The 23445-nt window shown below is 41.3% G+C and overlaps 2 protein-coding genes across 3 annotated transcripts in view; one reads left to right on the forward strand and one right to left on the reverse strand.

Moving 5' to 3' along the window:
• ECHDC2 (enoyl-CoA hydratase domain containing 2) lies at positions 1-7684 on the reverse strand. 2 transcript variants are annotated; one of them, XM_030493612.1, is made up of 10 exons: positions 7373-7684; positions 5589-5656; positions 5003-5090; positions 4389-4475; positions 3086-3178; positions 2410-2466; positions 1832-2019; positions 1330-1380; positions 947-994; positions 4-263 (listed from the first exon to the last, which is right to left on the reverse strand). In XM_030493612.1, the coding sequence occupies exons 1-10, from the start codon at positions 7482-7484 to the stop codon at positions 186-188; spliced, it is 870 nt and encodes a 289-aa protein (XP_030349472.1). In that variant the 5' UTR covers positions 7485-7684; the 3' UTR covers positions 4-185. The 2 variants fall into 2 exon arrangements, with proteins under 2 accessions (XP_030349473.1, XP_030349472.1); XM_030493613.1 differs by lacking the exon at positions 5589-5656 and having other exon boundaries at positions 1-263; positions 7401-7531.
• The window catches only part of SCP2 (sterol carrier protein 2), a 20710-nt gene continuing 4856 nt past the window's right edge, over positions 7592-23445 (forward strand). The window contains exons 1-12 of the mRNA XM_030493611.1: positions 7592-7729; positions 9966-10017; positions 10583-10654; positions 11910-12041; positions 12958-13022; positions 14041-14167; positions 15040-15103; positions 15340-15426; positions 16167-16317; positions 17165-17312; positions 18671-18778; positions 20308-20461. Of these exons, the coding sequence (XP_030349471.1) occupies positions 7688-7729; positions 9966-10017; positions 10583-10654; positions 11910-12041; positions 12958-13022; positions 14041-14167; positions 15040-15103; positions 15340-15426; positions 16167-16317; positions 17165-17312; positions 18671-18778; positions 20308-20461 (1202 nt within the window). The 5' untranslated portion in view covers positions 7592-7687. The remainder of the gene's footprint in view (positions 7730-9965; positions 10018-10582; positions 10655-11909; positions 12042-12957; positions 13023-14040; positions 14168-15039; positions 15104-15339; positions 15427-16166; positions 16318-17164; positions 17313-18670; positions 18779-20307; positions 20462-23445) is intronic.

Below are 23445 nucleotides of genomic sequence, written 5' to 3' on the forward strand. Positions count from 1 at the left end.
AGCTGTACAAAGTTAATTCTTTATTTGAGAATTCTTACAGCAACGTGATCCAGTGGAGTATTCAAAAATGCAGTCCAAGGCAAGGAGCTAAGTACACAGAATGCAATCATAAAACTAATCCTAAGAAATTGGTGGGTCTTCTTCAGTCTTTTACTTTCAAAGGCTCAAGGGGAAGCTAGGAAGCGTTATTTGCCGATAAACTGAGGCTGTCGTTTCTCCCTGAAGGCAGCCATCCCCTCCTGCCGGTCTCTTGTGGGAATGTTCTGCATTTAAGGAGGAAAAAAAGGTATGTTTTTCATTGCAAGTCTGATGTGTTTTTAAGTACTGACTAATTTGGCAGTAATGGTCTAAGATTGCTTTTTTTTTTTCCCAATGATACATTAACTCCTACCTTCCACATTTTGCAATTAGGAAAATAAGAGACTGGGTTGTAGTGTAAGTCACAAGCAAAGCACCTAAGACAAAGGCCACAGACCAGAGAACTATAGAGGAAAATAAGTTTTTCATAAGTGTAATACATTACCATCTTAAAATACACTGAAAGGCACAGCAGTTACATTGTTCCGTTAGCTGAGAAAGGTGGATGCTGCTCTCGGAACTTGTCAGAAAGTGTGGCTACAGCAGGAATCTGAATTTAGTTTAAAACCATTTGTAAGACTCATCCTATAATTAACATTGTTGAAACTAAGACTATGCAGTTACTTTAGACAGAAGGGTATTTGAGGAAGGGCTGTGGTCTCAGGCAGAGAGACGCAGCTATGCATGACACAACAATATTCCAAAATAGACATCTGGAACTACATTCAAGTATGTTCTCAAAGCTTTAGATTTAGCTGTTAGTGTTCCCTTATAGAGAGGAAAATAGAAGAGGATGCTGTGATTAGCTGGCTTTAGGACATACACATTTGTTCCTTTCAGGACTGCATTCTGAAGGTAACCAACCTACCTGGGCGTAACACATCCCCTCAATAGCCATCCCTGATGCAATGTCAACCTGCAGATGAGAGGGAAGAAGTGAGTTTTGTCTGAAGCATCACCCTCAAAACTCCTTCATAACTCTCAAATCAGTAACTATTCCCTCTTAGTGAGGGACCTTCACTCCTGTAATAAAACTACAGTGTTAACATCTGTCTAAAAGGAAAATCCTGCCATATTAATTTTGTCTTTAAAGAAAAATCTTTAAAACCCCTGAAATGGTTTTAAATGTGTTGTCTAAATATGGATTACAACTCACCTTTCTAAACTTTTTTAGTATAATAATTTTCTAAGAGCTATCTGCTTCTATGATTCTATTATTCTATGATTTACCTATTTAAAAACAAAAATTACCTCCATTCCTCTGTTTATTGCCAGTTTTCCCATTTTCACAGCAAATGGAGCCTTTATTAAAAACAAAACAAAAAGCAATCAACCAAACCACAACAAACATCTAAAAATAATTAAACTCATATCAGTTCACCATAGTATAGTTGCTATATCATTATCCTACAATATAGCTCCAAATGACCTTTCTGTGTATAGAAATTTGCAGTACTTTAATAAGTATTTTAAGAACCAATTTGGCGTTATCTGCAGTTAATAGATGTACATGCTGCAAGGTGTCAGTGTGTCCTGCAGGCCTGTGCAACCACAACTGGGAGGTAAAACTGCCCTGTGGGTTAACCAGCTGGATGTTAATGCTTGTTCCTACAGAAACTGCATTCACAAGGACAGTTAAGAGACCTGCAGGAAACAAGACTCTCTTGTTTCACAGAACTGAATTTCATTTGTTTGCTCTCTCTTAAGGGAGCCAGAACTGCCTTTACGCTGACCACATGTATAATGCACTGACCTGAGGAAGGATTTCTTTAGCCAAAGTCAATGCTCTCTGGTAAGCTGCATCTCCCTCGTTGTTTTGTGGCACTGTGTGATTGACTAATCCCATTGAGGCAGCTTGTTGTCCATCAACCTGTCTACCAGTGAAAATGAGTTCCTTTGCAAGACCTATTCCGACACATCTGGGCAGGCGCTGGGTTCCACCTTACAACAACAGCAAAAACACCTTTGTCCATTTCTGAGAAATACCCCAAAACAACAGTATTTTGTCTTCTTACATAACAAGGTTTGGAAAGTAAAGAGATCGTGTGTTTCTTTAATAACTGCTAGCTGAATATGTCAGCATTTTGCAAGGCATCTGAAAGGCTTCAGCATCTCTGAGTATTGCAATAAACAGGAAAAGGTAAAGGGACTTTCCTAAATTCATAACAAGTCTGAGACAGGGCTTGGAACAGAACTCTTTATTCATAGATTTCTTGGGTCATTATAAGATGCTGCTTCTAATTTACAGTCAGAACACTTCAAGTGCTCTAATGGCTAAATATTTACTACACTGCTGAGAAAGTAAGAGACTGAAGATTTAATGAAGGTTACCTGCTCCAGGAAGAAGCCCTCTTGTGGTCTCAATAAGGCCCATTTTAGCTGATGAAGCTGTTAAAAAAAAAAGTCTAAGGTTTAGGTACTTCTTGATCTGTATAACTACAGATTTTCCATAGTGAACTGATTAATGAAACTACAAGCTGTCAATACTGAGCTGGAACTACTTCTCCAGGTAGCTGGAAAGTCTGAATACTACAGGGTTTATCAACAACCATCTTGAGTCAGCTGAGGGATGTGTAGTATTGGCTGCTTACCCCTAATGTAGCAATTTTATCTAGAAAAATGAACTTTGGGTCCATTCTAGATGAAATGTAACAGATGGAAGAACGGAAACAGAAGAACAAGTCCTCCACTCCAAACCGATTTAAGTAGGGAAGGTTAGATCTAACCAGAGTGCTGATGCAATATTACATGATAACTATTTAATTCTACCAATAAGTAGTTCTCCGAAGGAATCCTGATCTTGTCTAAAACTAGGCTTTAAGCAAGGAAACTGCTTTCCCATTAGTAACTAAAAGTCACAGTTTTGGGACAAACATCTATTCATTTCCTGAACTGTGCAAGTTCCTCTCTCTGGATTCCATCACCAGTCAGCTATCACAAGTGTAAGTTCTCTTTAAAATACAGTCACCAATTACAAGAAGATTCCTATGTTAAGGAACACACAAACCTGCTACTCGAAGGTCACAAGCTAATGCCAGTTCTAGTCCACCACCCAGTGCGTAGCCGTCTATTGCAGCAATTGTGGGTACAGGCAGGGCAGCTAGAGAAGAGAACACAGATTATACAGTTTTGTTCCAGAAGTTCTGTTCCACTCACTTCTGGAATTTCAGTGCTTAAATTCTAAGGCTTTTAGTAGTTCTCAAGTTCAAAATGGCTCAAGAATTCATTTTCTGCCACAAGGTTTCTGACTGTCTCTAAATGGTAGAAACTCAGGAGAAACTGTCTTTTTATACTTTTCCCTTCTTTGTAAGAAGAATGAAAAACTCTTCTTACGTGTGAAGCAGCATGTAAATACAAAGTACTGCAATACAAACCAGGATGAACTGTCTCCTTGCAGATTTATGGTGTGAATATCCAGCTGTTGCAGTTAAACAGTCAAAGACACCACCCCTGCAAGGATTAGCCTTTCTGCTGCTTTCATTAGCCAAGGCTCCTGAACTTGGTAAACACTGTTGCCACCTCATAGCTGAGGAACCTGAGGTATCTGAAGATAAGCTGCTTGATAAGATAGCTTTTAAAATACTTCCAGGGAGCTGGAAGCAGACTTCAGACACGTGCTAGTTCTGTGCTGTAACTATCATTTCCCCCCCCCAACTGCTTCTGTGGTCTGTGAGATGGTCATTCTTTCTACATTGTTGCTTGGTTTTTAATCAATGCAATTCTGATTGGTATTTTTGTCAGATTTCACTTTGATATTCCTCCCTAGTGAGAGCAGAATAAGTCAGAAATAGGAGAAGAAAATCAATTGCAGAAGTCCATACTCCTATCATGGGAAAAAAAAGGGAGGAGGGTTATAGGTACAAAACCTCTGACATTCAACAAATCCATGTAGCAAAGCCATCCAGAGATCCAAATCCATGTTCTTAGGTCACTGCCATATCATGGGTGCTTCTAAGCATGTACTGAAAGTGGGAGAACCAACAGAACTCATTTAATCTAGCACTGTCTCCCAAGAAATACACAGAACTGCACATAGTATGCTCTGTTGTAGCAGATACTATATGTATGCGTGTGTGCTGCTCTTCATCATGGATAAGGCAGTACTGAAATGCATCTTGTGTTTGGAGTGGCACCAGGATAGCTGGTATTTAATTCTGATATGATCTTTGTTTCTTGCATAAGCTGGAGCCATTTGGGAAGCTACTTCTGAATGTGCAACCTGCTGAGGTTAGTGTCCTCCTGCTCCTGCAGCATTCCTAAATGTCTCAGTACAGGCAGTCAAGGACAAATTTTGTAAGATAATTATTTACCTATTTCATCCATAAGATTCCTCAGCCTTTTAACAAAGTGCCCAACTTCTGCATCATCCATCTGTGCACGTTCCTTTAAGTCTGCACCTAAACAGAGGATACAAAGGTTAGAATCCAGGAACAGGGAAAAGACTGTGAACTGTGTTCTCTCCTGTCCCTCTTGGAGCACAGACCGTTTCAGAAGTATCAATGCAGTGTGTTCTGGTTAAGTAATGTCAGAGGAGGTTGGAGTGTGGCCATTTGGGCTGGAGCAGCAGCTAGGGTGCTCCTCTGTGCCCTTTGAACAGACTTCAGAGGAGCACCTATCACTGTATGTAGCAATGATAATCCATAAAACTGGAAACCAAGGACTCCACAGGCAATACCAGAGGCACCTGTGCTTGAAGACAGTTACAAATGGAAAACAAACAGCAGCACTATTTATGCAGCTCACTCCATCACATCTTCATCACGAAAGCAAGCCAAGAGGCAGAAAGAGAGAACAATGTGTTATTTGCTACACAAAGCCAGCCTGTTCTAGCATGCATTTCCAACTGCTTTTCTGCACGATCTGATCAGCACACAGCCCTAAGAGCAACCCACATTTGTAAGCTTGCAGAGCCTTTGTCACTTACCAGCACAAAACACACCTTTCACCTCACTCTTGAACACCACCACGCGAACCTTCTCATCAAAGCGGAGCTGTTCTAGAGCGCTGAACAGCTATGAGAGAGGGAGTACAAACGAGAGAAGACCTTTAAGCATCTGAATTTACATAGCTAAATTACAGCAAGCTCCTAATCTATGATAAAAATTCTTTCTTTCCCCTTGCAGGGGCCAGGAATTTCCTGGAAATCATGTCTGTGGAGCCAGGAGGATCCTTCCATGACAGCCTCAGAATGAGATGTATCTACATCTTTCTTCCATTCAGAGATGAACCTTTCCTGTACCTTAAACTCCCCTGTAATTATGCAAGTAAGGACATTAACTTGTGTTAACTAACTAAAATATCTCCAATATCTCTGTCCAGTCCACATGTGAAGTTAGTGCAGTATCAACATACCACGACCTCTTTTTCTTCAGGCTAACCTGCCCCAAGGCAGTCTCCCACTCTTCAGCAAAAGAACCATGTTTTTGTTTCAGATTTCCCACCACTATTCTTACTCCATTTAGTTATTGCTCATGATTCCAAACACGTTCACAGGCCAGGCCCATACTCACTTCATTTACAAATACTTTTCCCAATGAATTTCTCGCGTGGGGTCGGTTCATTAGGATTTCAGCAATACCTTAGTAATAGGAGACAATTTCAGTTATACTTCATTTAAGTTCTCTGACACAGTAATTCAACTGGGAACAATATCTGCACGTGCTGCATCTTCTCTTTCCTGAAAATGCAGATAAAGTATATTCTAAAACAACCAGTTATTTAAAAGTGGAGGTGGTAGACCATGTCTGTGGAACCCACTTATGCAGGACAGCTGTGAAATTCAGAAGCACTGTGAATAATATAATTAAGCAGACATCCATCTTTAAAAAGAACATGATATCCAAGAATATATGTCTTAGAATCACTGCGGGTAGAGAAAAAAAACAACCCAAAACCAACAAATTCAAATGATCCATCTTAAGCTTGTTTCAAATGTAACTTAATTCAGTTTTTCTTGTACAGTCTTAAGGGTGTGAGGTGCTGGCACAGGGTGCCCAGAGAAGCTGTGGCTGCCCCATCCCTGGCAGTGTTCAAGGCCAGGTTGGACACAGGGGCTTGGAGCAACCTGCTCTAGTGGAAGGTGTCCCTGCCCGTGGCAGGGGGTTGGAACTGGATGAGCTTTAAGGTCTCTTCCAACCCAAACCAGTCTGTGATTCTATGATTAATTAAAAAAATCATTCTCTTGGGATTGCTGTTTGAATGAGAACAGCACAAACTGGTCACTCTCAGCTCATGTTCTAGAACCATTTTGAAATTGCAGCTCCATTTAATTTAAAGTTAATAAGCTCATCAGTGAAAGGACTTCACTCAAAGTTCCTAAGTCCAAGCAGAAAAAGAAGACCACAACATCTACCTACTTCTCTCTTGCACTTGTGTTTTGTAAATTATTACCCAATGTTTTCTGTATGCTTTGGCACGACAAAACATCTCTCCTGTTTCCTCGTTTGGACTTCTGCTCACTTCCCAGGCCTTAACGTTGGAAGGTGCTCTTGCTGCTGCTGCAGGTGCACAGATGCTCCTCACATCTGTCACACTTGGTCCTTCTGCCCTGCTGGGAGGTCTCTCTCTATTCCTCTGCCTGTGCCAGCAGCCAGTCAGTGAACAAGAGACATGTCACACAGGAACAGGGACACAGGTAACAAGCACCCTCAAACAATGGAAACTCAACATTCCAGTAACTGCATTCATGTATTTGCAAAACTACCAAGAAGTGTTTACAAGCTCCTGCAGCAGCTGCCCTTACCAGAAACTAATTCCATTGGCAATCTGCACCAAAACAAAATTGCTGCTAGTGTCCCATGCAGAGACATACCCTGGTCCTACCCTACCTTTAGCACTATGCACCACCTACACCAGAAAAACCTGAGGTATGCCATCGGGGACTTCTTGTATTGAGATTTCCTGCATCCATAACTTTAAAAAACGGATCTAGTTATTTATTTAATAGGGCAGCTGTGCCCTAAAAAAGGCATCAAGGCATAACCTGAACCAGAGACACCGTAAGCAGCCTGCCTGCTATGGACCCTGCGGGGCCATCAGTCACCGGCTGGGCTCCGAGGGACAGCTCGAGTGCGGCCGGTGCCCGCCGCAGGGGCTGGGGACAGGCGGTGCCACTGGCGCCGGGTCAGGAGCTGGTGTGTTTTGACCAGGAACCGGTAAAAGCGAAGCACATCGACATGCTCCGCCCGCAGCACCACGGAACCGGCCTTGCCCCACTCAGCACTGGGGGTAAAGGAGCGCCGCGGCCTGCCCGCCTTCCCCCGGGCGCAGGCGGGGCGGGTCCCGGCGCACTCACCGCTGCTCTCCCCGCCGGCCGCGCTCACCAGCACCTCCGCGCCCCGCCGCGGGGCGGCCCCGCCACGGCCCCACCGCAGCAGCTCGCGTCCCGCCCGGCCCAGCCGCATCATGGCGCCGCGTTCCGCCGCCCGCGGGGACGGGCCTGGGGAGCGTACTGGAGCGGGCACTGCGCCTTTATGGAGGAGGGGCGGGCGGCGCGGTCGTTTCACGCCTCCCGGGCGCTCGCCCCGCCCCTTAGCTCAGGGGTCGCGTTGGGGTGTCGGCGGTGCCGCGGCCGGAGGGGAGCGGGTTCGGGGGGTACGCCGCCATCAAGATGCGTCGCCGGGTGTTCGTGGTGGGCGTTGGCATGACCAAGGTACGGGGCTGCCTGCGCCATGCCCGGTGAGGCGGCGCGGGGCGGCACGGCGAGGCCTGGCGCCCCTGTGTGTGCCTCGGGGGGGGGGGGGGCGGCCCGAGCAGGTCGGGTCCCCTTCGGGCGTCCCCGGTTCGGGGTGTACGGCGCCGGCCTGGGCCTGCGGATGGGGCCTGGGCCACAGCGGCTCCGTGCAGAGTTCCCCTTCGGTTGGTGAGAGCTGACTCAGCGGCCGGGTTAAACGTTAAGAAGCTCCGTGGAGCGGGTCAATATAACAGATCTATAGTGGGCAGAGTGTGTCCCCGTGTCAATACAGCCTCTGGTCAACAGCTCGTCCTGGCGCTTTGAAGGGCCGGGAGCTGATGAGCTCCGGGGGAACTGGCAGCAGCAGAGCAGGTGCCCTGCAGAGACTGTGGTGGAGGCTGACACCAAATGTGGTCACTAAGTGGCCAACAGAGTTCACAGAGTGTGGCTTTTCTACACCTGACAGGAGGCTGTAGTGAGCTGGGGGTCGGTCTCCCAGTTGTCAAGTGACAGGACGAGAAGAAACAGCCTCAAGCTGCACCGGGGGAGGTTTAGATTGGATATTGGGAACAATTTCTTCACAGAGAGGGTGCTCAGGCATTGGAACAGGCTGCCCAGGGCAGTGCTGGAGTCACCGTCCCTGAAGGTGTTTAAAAGACACGTAGGTGTGGTACTTTGGGACATGGGTTAGTGGTGGACTTGGCAGTGCTGCGTAATGGTTGGACTCGATGATCTTAAAGGTCTTTTCCAACCTAAGAGATTCTATGATTCTCAAAGAGGAGCGAAAGCTAAAGGAATCTTTTTTATCCCAGTGGATGAAACTTAAGATGACTGATACTTGCCAGTGTAGTTGGAAAAAAAAATCCCACTTTTTTAATAACTCGTTGTTGCTGTATGGGTATTTCTCCAGCATGTGATGTGATAGAGGAGGAAATAAAAGGTAAAAGACATCATTCTGTTAATTGTTAATTGGATCACAGAATGTAGTTTTTGAAGTTATTGGACATCACCTTAAACTCACTTGTGACATGCTCAAGGAGGGAACAGTAGCATGGAAGAGACAACTAAAACTTGTCAGACATCATATTGCATCTTAAGTATTTTATCATGAAGTCCTTTAATATTGTATCCTTTCTCTTTTTTAATCTTAATGATGTAATGTCTTCTAAAGATTGGTATACCTTCTCAGAACAAGAGTCTGTGCTTCCTGTGTGTGTAACTGTCAGTTCCACAGGCTGTGCCTTGCATTTTTAGAAGTGGATCATCATCTCAGTTACCAGTTTAGTGAGAAATTGTCAATAGTCTTTTCCCCTCTTCGTTAGCCCAGGTATCGTCAATCTCTCCTATAGACTTTTACAGTGATCAATTCACTGACTGATTTTCCTTATGACCTTCAGTACGAAGGTTCTCTAAGTTAAGGAAAGGAGGCACTACAGACAGTACAGCTAAGTGTTGTGAAAGGCTGGAGTTGGGGAGGTAAGCATGAGGAGTTAGCAAATACCTTTTACATACTAACAGTAAAGGTCAGATAATGTGTAGAACTACAAATTGTTAGTACGAGGTGGGGTTTTTTTAGCAGTGACACTTTTTGTTAATAATGTAAAAATGCAAAACATGAGTCATGCTATAGAGAAAATAGAAATACCACCTTTGCTCCAGTGGTGAGGAGTAAGGTATGATAGGATTTGTAACAAAGGGGAGTAAGGCTTGGGAAAGGGAGGCTTATATAGAATTAAGTTCCATACAAAACCCAAGCATTTTCTTGTTACAAATAGGAGGATAACAAAATAAAGTGCAAGGGAAGTATTTATCAAATTCTTAGTGAAGATTATGTCTTGTGTTATAATGAATCAGTGAAGATGACAGTTATTCTTTGTCCCACCCACAGGCTTTGGACAGGGTTACTGTACATCTCCATGCAAGTCATGGATCTTCTTAACTCTGAGCAAAAATGGTCCTGAGCATCCCTGAAATTGCACTATTTTCTGGTTTTAGGCATCACAGGGCCTGGCAGCAGCACTTGGGAATTGTGCAGGTTTTGTGCATGCACTTTGGGGTCAAATTAAATTGTTTGCATTATTTAAAACTGATTGTTCACAACCCTGTTTCTAAGTTAAAGATAAAGCTTTAAATATACCAATTTGAGCAAAAGATCTATTAAATCTCACTAATTTGTTCTTGTTTGTTGTTTTGTTTCCTTTTTTTTCCTCATCAGTTCACAAAGCCCAGTGAGAGCATGGATTATCCTGACATGGCTAAGGAGGCAGGTAATTTAGTAATACAGCATTTAGTTTGATTGCCGACACATTTTAAGTCTTACAGTTAATATTTTTGTTATACATAAGAGTGAATATTACTGTTTCATAAATAGATACGTATTAAAAGCAAACCTAAAACTGACAAAAAAGAACTTTCTCACAAAATCCATGACTGACCTGTTTAACTCGCTGCCTTCCAGTGCTGAAGTCAGAAGGAGAGCTTAAAATTGACTGGGACACTTAAATAGTTTCATACCTACCTATATTATTCAAATGTACTTTAATTGGGATAAACAATGTGCATGAAGATAGATGCATGAAATTTTCTGGTAAAGGAGCTTGTTCGTAACTCAAAACACTGCAAAATGTCTTTATGAGAATTAAGATGCAAGGTGATATTAACCATTTGCATCATATAGTAAGTAATTTTTACAGCTCTCTCTTTTTCTTGTTTGTGAACACATGAATAGTACATACTACTCCAGGTTTGCTTGTCCTGGTTGTGAGAGATGGGTTTGGTGGGGTTTTTTCTTCAACTTTTTAACTTTTTTTTCAACTCTTAAACTTTTTTTAGGCCAAAAGGCTTTATCTGATGCTGGGCTTCATTACTCCGCAGTGCAGCAGGCATGTGTGGGTTATGTTTATGGTAAGTAATGTCATTTGGTTGAGATGTGACATTCGCAGACATCTGTGTAGATAAAGCTTGTCCACATCTGTGTGGATAAAGCATGGGGGATCCCATCAATTTCAGGTTATAATATTTAATTCTATAGGACTGTCTCAAACTTTAAAAAAAGTCTATTATTTTTAGTGGTCACAGATCTGTGTTTATTTGTGGAGTTTACAGTTCTCGTCATGGGTATGGAAAGACTTCTATAAAGTTGTGTCTTGCAAATGTGTTTTATACAAGTAGCTCTTTCAGCAAGATCAGGTTGTATATTTAGTCAAGTGGTGCAAAACTTAGGTATGATGATGTTTATGGCAGTAGACTTGAAAATCCTTTCATTCTTTGTGTGATGCTGTGTGTACACTGGAGTGGATGTGCTTGTTTGTCCATCGATCTTGAGTTGAAGGCACTTGCTAGGGGTATTTTGGGGATCAAACATATACTGTGTCCTTGCACTTTCAGCCGAAGAGCACAAGAGAGAGACGCACTTGGATTCTACTCTAAGTGATAGATGAGATGTACTCTGTGAGAGGTTCATAACTTTTTTAATCCTGTGGTTTATCTGTAGAAAGATAACCATGGTTTAATGTACTGTATAAGATTATTGAGCACATGCATTAGTGTGGCTCCAGAACAGTGCTTTGCAGTTGAAGCAGCCATTAACCAGCACAACCCTCAAAACAGTTTTCTAGTGGACACCCTTAGCAGAAGCTTTTAACTTGCAGTTACTGCTTACTGTAGTGAGAGGACATGGTGTTAAGAGCCTGGTTTGAATCTTTCCCTGCCACTGCAGTTCACAGGTGCCTAGTGTATTTCTCAAAGTCAGAGTCAGGTTTCTGTTATGGGAAATCTGTCTCCATTCCAGAGAGAGTTTTCTCTTTACTGTCTTCCTGTTTCTCTATTAATGACTGTATTTTGGCAACTGAAGGAGGGTCGGTCAACTGTGATACCTCTAGTAGCTTCCAAACCACACCTCTAAGATGTTTCTGTCCAGTCCAGTTACCTTCCATTGACCACAGTTAGCCGGACCAGCTTCTGGTTTTCAAATCTGATGATTTTCATCTTGTTTCTAGGGTTCTTGTACTGTGGATACTTGAGAGACATACTCAAGATGACAGTTCAAAAGTTCAAGTTTACAGTTGAAGTATTAACATTGCACATACATGGTTGGATTTTGTTTTGCTGGTCATGTTTGAGCATGTACCTTATTTTAATGTTGTGTCCATGCATAAAGGTGACTCGACCTGTGGACAACGGGCTATCTATCACGGTTTGGGTTTGACTGGCATTCCTATCATTAATGTTAACAACAACTGTGCTACTGGATCAACTGCTTTGTTCATGGCCAGACAACTAGTAGAAGGAGGTGAGTTGTTTTGCTCTGGGGCTGAGTAATACATAGTCTCTATTTCTATGAATATAACTTCAATGAAAAACAGAACTAGTGAATGTGCAAGTACTCCGAGTTGTAAGTGTACTACCTCATGGGCAAAATGGTGTTTTCTGCCTCACTCAGCTGAAAAGGTTGATCACATGTATGCAAATATAAGACCAAGCACTTAAAAAGAGTAAGACTATCACTGGAACATCATGTGTGCACCTAAGAGACTGTCAGTGACGCAGTAAGATGGTGTCTGTGCGTAATGTTCTTTCCTGTGTCAGAAGCTGTATGAACCTAGTAAGTAGGAAGCCAGTTTTTCCTGGAAGAATGGAGTAATGCAGAACAAGTTGCATTATAGACACTAGAGTCTGCAGGATGAAAAGGAGAGAAGACTGCTAAACAGCTTAGCTTTTTTCTTCTTTTTTTAACTTGAAGTTAACACTAGTACTTGACCAATGCATTTTTCGGAAGGGAGGGGAGGAAAGCAATGCCTTGTTACAGACTATGCTTTGAACTGACAGATGAGTCTTTCCTTCTGTTTCTGCAGTTCCTTTGTGGACTATGATACTTTCTTGCACTTAAGTGCTGATGTTTCTATAATGAAAACTATAGTAACATTCTGTATTTGTAGCAGAGACATAAGTGCTCGGCCATCTAAGACATTTGTTGTCAAACCCGTTGAAAATAAACCCAGTCCCTGTAGTGACCTCTCATTCTTCAGTATAAATATGTTGGTATCAATACAATTCCCACCCCAGTTTTACTCTCCTTCAAAAATGAAGAAAGGAGGAAGAGCAGCTGGTAGGTGTTCATGTATGTCTCTTGTTATTGAATAGTTGTTAGTACATAATGTCATTTAGAATTACGTTGTGCTTTAAATAGCCACAATTTTTATTTTAAGGTTTGTCAGACTGTGTTCTGGCCCTCGGCTTTGAGAGGATGGCAAAAGGATCCCTTGCCTCAGGTGTAAGTGTCTCAAACACTCTATACATTTCATCGTATTCATAGATTAAATACACCTCCTCATTGTCTGAGAGATATTCTAATAAATACCAGTTGCTTTAAGATGTTGCTGGAGATGATTACAAAATAAGCCATTATTTCGATCCGCACAAACTTTTAATGAGTTCTATGATTCCAGTTGCAGTTGTGATATATAAATTTTGTATGGAATGGTTTAGAATTAATGTTTTTTGTAGTATGTCATGCTTTTTGTATTTTGCCAATACATTAAAGGCAGGATAAACAAGGAATAATGAAAACGCCAGGTAGAATACTTGAAGCACTGAACAATTGAAGTGTCTTTATCAAAATGACACAGCAAATCAAAGAATCTGGGTCTTCTGGCTTTTGGCTCAATCGAGCACTTTCCCAAAAACTAAGGGCTTCTGTAAACCTTTCTTCCCTGCCTCTTCTTTGTTTTTACTGCAGAAGCATGTGTGTGGGTTGTTTGTATGCTGCCTTATGGCAAGCAATATTAGAGCCCATATGTCATTTAACTGCATAACTGCCAAATTTCATTATGTATGCAGAGGTTTGAGTGAGAAATATTAAATATAACAACCGATTTGGAATGAGTAAGAGTTATATTTAACATGCTTTATGATATTTCATCTAAGCTTCATTAAAATACTAATACAGTGTTGATTTTATAACTTGGAACTATATTAACTGTAGGGTATTAAGCTGAGGTGAAAAATACCTGAAGTCCTCTACTGAAAATAGTGGCTGTGATAGAAGTCATATAGGAGTGGTCTTTGCCATGAATCAGTGCAGTGATTATACAGTTATGCATTTTCTGCTTATTCACTCTTTCTTATAGTTGGGAAATTATGAATGCTTCAAAACATGTCACTGAAGTGCAACATGTCCAGTGGAGTTGTTAAAATATCAAACCCCTCTGTTTCGCTTGAAATGCATGGCACTTTTGTGGTGATCTTGTAAAGAAAAGGAAATTATGACTTTATAACTCTCTTCTTTTTAGTTTTCAGACAGAACTAATCCAATTGACAAACATTTGGAAATCATGATAAATAAATATGGCTTAGCAAGTGCTCCAGTAGCACCTCAGATGTTTGGAAATGCTGGCAAAGAACATATGGAGAAATACGGTATGTTAAAAGACATACTTTTTTTCATTGTCCTCTTTTCATGGAGTGACTTAAAATATATATTAGGATTTTGGGTTTTTAAAACTGATGGTATTCAGCGTCCTTTCTTTTACCCAAGTACTACAACTGCAGCATCTACAGCTAACACATACATCTGGATAAAGAGTTACCTACAGAAAAGTTGGTGATGTGTAGGCAAGCAAAACCACCAAGAGACAAAATAAGGCTGTGATACAGAGTGTCTGGTAATCATGCTAATGATATGGTCTGTGCTTTTGTAAGGTCTGGGCAATAAGATTGTGTAACTTCCTGCATTTTTTCTGTATGTCTTAGGATGGGTAGATAGGCTTGAGACTGAACTATTTGACAAAAGCTTTTGGGTATTTGATTCAATTTATATAGTACTAGGCTGCTGCCACTGCCATTTCTTACCCCTCAGCAGATAAGCGAATTGGCTCCAAGATAACAGGCTGGTCAGTTGAGCATCTTTTATTTGCACTTAGTTTTAGACCACTATATGGGAAAATTTTAGACAGACTCCAGTATTTCACCACAGCTGTTTTGCACTGATAGCAAAATGAGCATTCAAGTTTCAGTAATATAATAATATCTTAAATAAAATGCACTTATTTTCTGTATTTTTATGTTAGTAAGTGCTAAATATCCAAATAGGATGTCTGTTAGCTAAAACTCAATTATTTTTAGTAGCCTTTATCTAATTTTCAGACCTGAGCTGAGTTCTGAGGAAAGCCTTGGTGACAGTTGAGTCTCTTGTAAAGATGCTTGTAAAGGTCAAATCAATATTTATAATACTATGTTAGCACCGCTTGGGTAAACAAAGCATTTCAACACAGCTTTCTTTCCCCTTCCAGGGACAAATCCAGAATACTTTGCAAAAATTGCATGGAAGAATCATAGCCATTCAACTAACAACCCGTGAGTTGTGTACTCTACCTCTACACTGAACATACGTTGCTGTTAATTAATGCAAACCTGAGTATTACTTTTAGAGTATATTATCTCTTAGGGCATGAGAATTATACCCAGCATAAACTTGATATCCAGTGCTTTATATTTTGTAAAATCAGCTCTGTAGCTGCCTAATAAGTGTGATATTAGTATGTCTACTGCTAAAGCTGTGCTAAAAGATGGTGTCTGTATGTTTTTCCTAGGTATTCCCAGTTCCAACAGGAGTACACATTAGATGAAGTTCTGCGTTCTCGCAAGATTTTTGATTTCTTGACTGTCTTACAGTGTTGGTAAGGAGAGGACTTAGCATTGTGAAATAAAACTTGATGTTAAGCCAAATATGGCAGGACATCTAGTTAAAAAAAAGTATGTTTGCATGTAAATTAAAAATTGACAGATTATTTTAAATAAACCTTATAAATAAACCTAATGTGGAATCTCTGAGTTGACCAAACACTATCTAGGTGCTTGTTCACAGTATAATACAGTAAGCTGAAATGTATTTAGTACTTTGGGGCTCTCGTGTCATTCATAGAATCACAGAATGGTTTGGGTTGGAAAGGACCTTAAGCTCATCCAGTTCCAACCCCTGCCATGGGCAGGGACACCTCACACTAGACCTTGTCACCCAAGGCTCTGTCTGACCTGGCCTTGAACGCTCGATTCTGTATCTTTTATCAATGAGCTTCCACTGCTGTTAAGTGTTAATTCTTCAGCCTTTCCTATACCCTCCTGAAAAGCTTGTTGTTAACAATGTCTGTTGCAAGGTAGAAGCTTTGATATTCATTCTAAATTGAAAAAACGTGATGATTTGTTTCTATTTTGATGTCATGCTTTTCAAATGTCTGTTAAAACTATTGCTTAAAGTGTCCAGCAAACACTGATGGAATTTATAGTTTCAGTGGCATCAGCCAAAGTGTCTTTTTCTTTGTCCTTTTTGGGTTGTTTTGGTTTGTATTAAAAGCTAATTCTATGGAAGATTGACATTACTAATACAGAATGCTGACATCATTATTTTTCTTTCAATCAGTCCAACATCAAATGGTGCTGCAGCTGCAGTTTTGGCTAGTGAAGAGTTTGTGAAAAGACATAAGTTGCAGCCACAAGCTGTGGAAATTCTAGCCCAGGTGATGGCTACTGATTATCCAAGCACGTTTGAAGAAAACAGCTGTATGAAGATGGTAGGTTTGCAGTTCTGCATTCCCTGGTACTCCTAAATATTGGGGTTTTTTTAATACCTGCAAGTCTTAATGATACTTTTCCATGCCAGTTAGCAAACTCATACTTTGTGGCAAATGTAAAAGTAGTTTCATTTGGGCAGGTGGAAGAAACAAAGGTTGTGGAATAACAGTAAGAAATTTATAAACAGGCTATCAAACCCCTCATTTTTAATCAATTATTTAAAGGCCGCTCTTAAACAATTGAAAAGCAAGAAGAACATTTCTTTATTGAAAACAATTTTACTTACATCTGTGTAATGTTGAGGCTGTTGGGTATAGTCATTACTTGGTTAAGCAGAATGAAGGGAAAGACTTGAACTGCAAAATCTGGATCCCACTGCAAACTGACTAAAATAATTGGATGTAAGTCAAACCATGAGAACGCCCAATAGTTTCTACTGCAGTCATGTTCTGTTTGGGTTCAAGTACAACTCTAGTCAGACGGCTCATAGAAAAAGGCAGCAAGACAGTTTGAGGATTCGTCTCAAGGCTGTTTGCCTGAGTCATGCCAAAGAGCAATTTGGCTTGTGAGCAAGGTTGAGAAAATAGAGGATATTCCCCAGAAAAGCTTCTGAATGCCAACAACAAGACTTAGAATGTATTATTTCTTTCTATGCAGTTCATACGGTCTGAATATTAAACTGTGATATATGATGCATGAAAATCAATTAGAATACCACCTCCTACAGGTTACCCTCAATTTCAAGGAAGATAGAAACACATTTAAAATTAAGTGTAGAAATTAAATTGCTTTTAATTTTAACGTGTCTTTCATGATATTTTAAGGTACAATTTCTTCTTGCTGCAGGTTGGCTATGATATGACTAAAAAGGCTGCTGAAAAATGCTTTGAAAAAGCAGGCCTAAAACCTACAGATGTTGATGTGATCGAACTTCATGACTGTTTCTCAGTTAATGAGTTCATCACCTACGAAGCTCTGGGACTCTGTCCAGAAGGTAATAGCATCAATGGAGACCATTGTTTTAGTAAAATGGAAAGCATTAAAAATACCTTTTTATCTGTTCATATAATTAGAACTTTGAACTGTCTTCTGGACAGTCTATATTTGAAAGTCTTATTGGCTAACTTCATAACAGGAAAAAGCAAGTTACCACTGTGGTAACATAAGGAAGACCTGCAAACTCTAGAATTACTTTAACAGATGAGGGTGTTCCTGTGATGTCTGAAGGCATGCACAAAGAAATTAAAGTGTTGGGCAACTATGTGAAATCCTACAGCTAGCTTGTGCAGGGATGGCTCTTCTAAGCACGCAGAGCAAGGAAATGAGGACCTTTCTGATCTTTCTCAGTATTATGCCCCCTTTTCAGGGCTGTATAGCTACCTACCCCAAGTTTTCTTTTTGCATTTGTATTTCCTTTTAAGATAAAAATGAGACAAGAACTGCCTGTAGAGGGCATGTTACTTATCTTCAATATGACTTTTTTTAACATCTTGAAACATATTTGCTGTTGAAAATAAAGAGTTGTTGGCAGGTTGTGAACATGCCTCTAAAGTCAACAGGATAACAATGCACAATCTGTCCAGATTAGTTTAATTCATTGAAGTGAGTGGATTTACAACCCGTGAAATGGCAGTGGAGTTTAGGTCTATGTATGTAAGTCCAACCATTAAAATTTTCTACTCAAGAGGTTTTTTTATTTCAAATAAATAATGCATCAAACTGCTACTTTAGTATCTGATGTATTTAAATGTGTTCTTGCTTTGCATAAATAACCACCTGATAGAGTCTTTCTCTAGTTTTTAATTGTGAGAAAATATCATACTCTGTCACTAGATGGTGTATTGCATTATGTCTAAACTTCTCACTGAAGCAGAAGTTTGTGGAACTTTAGGAAGACTTCATGTGTTTGTAGGTCTTCCAGTATTTGCCATTACTTGCTTTTTACTGTCGTCCTTCTTGCAGTTTTTATGGTATCTACAGCAAAACCAGTAAATGTTTGATGCCCTTTAAATCAGAACATTAAGCTTTTTAGATTCATTCTTTTAATTGAAGATACAGAACAATTCTCATGGTACTTGTTTGTCCAGTAAGTCTTGTGTGTAGTAATTTAATAGTGCAATTCTCACCACCTTTCAATCAGTCTGACCTTAATAGTATGTGAATCTTATCTTGGAATGGTAGGCTCATTAGACATTAGTCTAATTGGAGATTAGTGAAATGATATAAACTACATTGTGGATTTAGATGTGCAAGACTGACCTGGTATTCACACCTTTGGTAAGTGACAACAGAATTGAAAAATCACTTAAAAGCAAAGAGGAACATCTTCCTTTTATAATTACTGTTTTATAGGAAAAGCATGTGAGCTGATTGACAGAGGAGATAATACTTACGGAGGAAAATGGGTTATTAATCCTAGCGGTGGCTTGATTTCCAAGGGACATCCACTTGGTGCTACAGGTATGCAAAACCATCTCATTTAGTCACACCAGTTAGATACGAGATGCAAGTCTTGTGCCAGCAGATGCTTCCCATTTGCATTTGTCTTTATGAAACATGAGGGCTTATTTGTCTGTATGAACCATGAGGGCTCCATGAGACTAGAAGGAAGCTCTGGACTTGATTCTCATTTCCAACAAAGGCAGGTTGACCATGTAGGATTGCTGAAGCCAAAAGACTTGGAGTGTGATTTTTGATCATGAGGAGTTAATTTTATGGTGCTTTTTTCCCCCGTTATTAAAGCAACTTTCAAACCAGTTTAACTTTTTGCTAAATAATTGCTCAATAGTACAACTTCTGCTGAATGTAGTTTGAATAACTGTTTTCCTGTTTTCATCCTTTAAAGTTCGTATTTGGGAGATTTTTACTGCAGCTGAATAGCCTGTACCCTTGTTAGCTGTAATGAAAGCTATTTCTGTAATACTTGGATGGCAAAATACGTATGTGCTGTTTACAGCAGAAGCGCAGTCATCATTTCCCAGCAACATGGGCTTTCCTTTTTCCTTTTGTTTTTTGTTTTCTTTAAACTGCTGTGCTTGCTTCCAAATGAGGTGACTCTTGGATATAATATGTGTTTGGATTTGTGAAGACAATTCACCTTCCTTGTTTGGAAATGAGAAGCTGTTATAAAACCAGAGAAGAGGAAACCTCGTAAAAGAACAAACCTTAATCTTAGCAGCTGGATGACCTGCAGTTGATGGGTGGGGAGAGTATTAGGCAGCTTTGGAAGAAGAACATTCTGGGTAAATGAGACTGTGGGTATCTGTAACAGGATGGGAGCATTGCATTGCTAGGTTTGTGTTCAGTTTTTGTCACTTACCTGTAGGGCAGTTACTGGTGTTCGTGTTTCTATTGCCATGGGATAGGGGAAGGAGTTGTTAAAATGCAGAAAATGACCATGTCTACAGGCTGTCAGCTTAATTTCACTCTAAAACAGTCTGGAGGCCAGCTGTGTGCCAATGAGAGGTCATACACATTCTCTGAAGTTTCCAAATCATTCCAGGGCAAGCTGTACCGCTGTACACATTCCCTCCTTGAGGCTGAGAGAATGTGAATGAAACCTGTTAATTCCCATCTGTGACTGGAATGACAAAACCTCTTACTCGCCCTCTTTAAATGTTTCAGTTGGCAATGTGTACAGCTCCATGTGTCAAATGCAGATTCCTACACAGCTTTGCTTGAAGGCCTACACAGTTGTCTGGGAGAAAGGAGAGGAAGGGATGGAGGGAAGAAGAAATGGGATCACAGCTGCAGAGATAGCTGATAGAGAGCAAGGGGAGATGGAGGGTAAATGCCAGCTGGAAGTCGGGGCTGTAATAAAAAGGGATTCACGTTCATTTTGGGCCTCCCAAGAAAAGATATTTCTATGTTCCTGGGTTAACGATCTCAAATCCTATCGCGTGTAGCCCCTGAATGTCTTTCCAGGGAGGGAAGTTCATAGAACATACCCACAGCGTGTTCCTTGTTTCGCTCTGTGCTCGATTCCTCAGGCCTGGCGCAGTGCGCCGAACTCTGCTGGCAGCTGCGCGGCCTGGCCGGGCGGCGGCAGGTCCCCGGGGCAAAGGTCGCGCTGCAGCACAACCTGGGCCTCGGCGGGGCCGTGGTGGTGACGCTGTACGGCATGGGCTTCCCGGGACGGCGCAGGTGAGAACCGGCACCGACAGCGAGAGCCTGCAGAGTGCTCGCCCTGCGGACAGCGGGAGAGCGCTGCTGGGGGCTTCAGCCTGGAGAAGAGAAGGCTCCTCAAGGGCAGACCTTAGAGCAGCTCCAGTGCCTGAAGGGGCTGCAGGAGACCTGGAGAGGGGCTTTGGACAAGAGCCTGTAGGGGCAGGACAAGGGGGAATGGATTTAAACTGGCAGAGGGGAGGTTGAGATGAGATATTACATTCTTCCCTGTGAGGGTGCTGAGGCGCTGGCACAGGGTGCCCAGAGAAGCTGTGGCTGCCCCATCCCTGGCAGTGTTCAAGGCCAGGTTGGACACAGGGGCTTGGAGCAACCTGCTCTAGTGGAAGGTGTCCCTGCCCGTGGCAGGGGCTTGGAACTGGGTGAGCTTTAAGGTCCCTCCCAACCCAAACCAGTCTGGGATTCTATTCTGTCATTGGAAACTTTGGCAGTGGGTTCAGTGGTGGTGTAAACTAGAGTCACTTTGTGTTGACTGTGCTCCCCTATCTTTGTGTTTCAAAATTTATTATTTTTAGACTTATTGTTTGCCTCTGTGCAAGGAAGAAATTGCACTGTAAACTAGGACTTGCTCAGCGGTTGGAACTGTTGTGTGCCTACAGCACCACAGGTGTATACAGAGATTGTAACTTACACAGTGTCCTATCCCTGCGGTGTGAGTCTGAATTACTGAAAAGAGCAGACTGGCCCATAGAAGTGGCTCACATGATTTCCTGTAAGGAAGAGTCTAATGTTTGGAGAAAAAAACCCAAACAAAACAAAAAAACCCTTCCGAGAACAAACCAAGCCACATTCAAATGATTTAATTGAAACTAAGGACTTGCCAAAAAAAGCCAGACACCCATGGGAATAGACATATCCACTGTTTTCACTGCTAAAATTGTTACTGGTTTGGTTTCATGAAGACTTGCTTTCAGCTCTGTGTGTTACATTGGTATTTAAAGCGCTCCTTAGAATTCAGGCATGCTTCTCCTTCTATCCTGGCTAGAGAATTTGCACTTGCAAGGTAGCACACTCCTACCTTGTGAGAGGAAAACACTGCCATGAAGCTGTCTTGCAGTCTGCTGTAGTTCTGTTCCAGGATGGACTGGGATTGAGAGAAAATACTTGAAAATTGTAAATACACCAGAATTTCAGGAGATGTTTTTCTAATACACAGGTCCCTTTTTATGTTTTTACTTTCAACTTCTTTGATCAGAAAGATTGAACCACTGTTTGTGGATATTATGGTTTTGGTTTTAAAGCTTGATGCCAATACTTCATATTTGCTCCAAAACTCGTGAACAGTAAAATTTGTCAGGTATTGGGCTTCTAGAAAGAAATATTCCCCTCCCAATCATGTTTCTAATGTCTGTTTTAGCTAGACCTGTACCATTCCTGGAGGTGACAATGTCATCCGTGGAATAGGTAATGAGAGAAGCAGTTGAACTTGGAAGGGCTGCAGCAGTGAGTTTCTGTAGTACCGTGTCAGAAGTGATAATTCTGTCACTTCTGTAACCAGTGAGAGGTTAGACCCTATGAGAAAACATGTGATACAGGAAAAATCATGTCTTCTCATGGATTCCCTTCGAATGCTCACAAAACTTGGCAGTGGGATTTGATACACAGTTTCAAATCAGACGGAGAAAGATTTCTATAGGGAATATACTGTTTTCCATTGCTTTGAGCATTGTCTTCCAAAATACTGTAATTTTATGGATCAGGGAATCTGTTGCTTTTTGTGCACTGTTAACTTTGAGGTAGTGCTAGAAGTAGTGCCTTCCTGTCAGGAAAAGCTTTACGTGTATAGGTAATACTGCTCCTGAGAGAACTTTAGTCCAGTTTACTACAGCTCACTTCACCTTGATTGCTATGGAGATTTTAAAAACTTCTTTCTTAGGCACAACTCAAATCTCAGCAATAGTAGTTTGATCTTGCATTACAGAAGCTTAAAACCTTTTAGTTCTCCCAAGGGCTTCGCGTGCAGGAGGCACTTGGCACGAGGAGTTGCACTAATGTATATAAATCAGACTTTGGAACGAAACAGTGCAGCTGATCTCTCCTGACACCACTTATGTAATGGAGTGGTGATGTGTATTGTGTAAGTAAGGCAAAGGTGGTGGCATTTCATGTTAATGAAGATACTGCACACCGTATTTTCTACAGCAGTGCACAATCCAATCTTAATGATTGGATTAAGATCTAGCTTGTAATTAGTGACTTTAGTAATAGCTGCTAAGAATGCACATCAAGGTAAATGACAGCAGGACTTGATTCATTTTTGAATTAGTCTTTGAAACAGTTCTTTTCTTCACACATTACAATTTTGCATCCTGTTAGTACAGCCTTGGTTTATGAGCAAAATTGGCGTGTCTTCTTCAGATGAGACAGTCACTACCACTGCTGCCTCTGTGGAGTAGTGTTAGTACCACACAAGTAAGTTCTAGCAACCTTGCTTAAGCGATTCTGTCACTGTAACAATATCAGACCTGACCACAGCTTTGAACTGTGCTGCCAAGAGATGGTAAGAACTGTAAGCTTGTTTTTCCTGCTGCTTGCATTGCCATTTCTTTGGACATATCTATACTCACTTCATTTTCGGGAGCCTCTGTAGAAATGAAGAATTAGGTTTCATGCTGTTGTATCAGGCCATGCAGGGTGACTGCTCCAGAGGATCAGGCATAGTGCTTAGTCCCTCTCGTGACAGTTGAGACCCACATGAATTGGGAGGGAAAAGATTAGTTTTGCCAAAAAAAGAAAAGGTATTTCCCTGAAATGATGCATGTGCCGCTCTCCCTTCACACCAGGTGTGACTGTAGTGGATGGTTTATCTTGAGGTGGATGATTTGCTATCATTATAAGATCAGTGTCGTGTCCGTACATGCAAAAACATCTAGGTACGTCAACTGATTGTCATTCAAACTGTCAAGCCCATCAGAGAGTAAGCTTTGTTTAGATATCGTATATTA

The sequence above is a fragment of the Strigops habroptila genome, chromosome 8 (genome assembly GCF_004027225.2).
Source record: "Strigops habroptila isolate Jane chromosome 8, bStrHab1.2.pri, whole genome shotgun sequence".
In the NCBI taxonomy this organism is placed as follows: domain Eukaryota; kingdom Metazoa; phylum Chordata; class Aves; order Psittaciformes; family Psittacidae; genus Strigops; species Strigops habroptila.

What these genes read in the sequence shown, in the direction of transcription:
- ECHDC2 (XM_030493612.1), bottom strand. Translation starts at nt 7,484, where the DNA reads ATGATGCGGCTGGGCCGGGCGGGACGCGAGCTGCTGCGGTGGGGCCGT. An exon ending in GAATCTTATGGATGAAATAG is followed by an intron (nt 3,179 to 4,388) that starts GTAAATAATTAT and finishes TCTCTTCTCTAG; the next exon opens with CTGCCCTGCCTGTACCCACA. An exon ending in CAATAAACAGAGGAATGGAG is followed by an intron (nt 995 to 1,329) that starts GTAATTTTTGTT and finishes TCTCATCTGCAG; the next exon opens with GTTGACATTGCATCAGGGAT.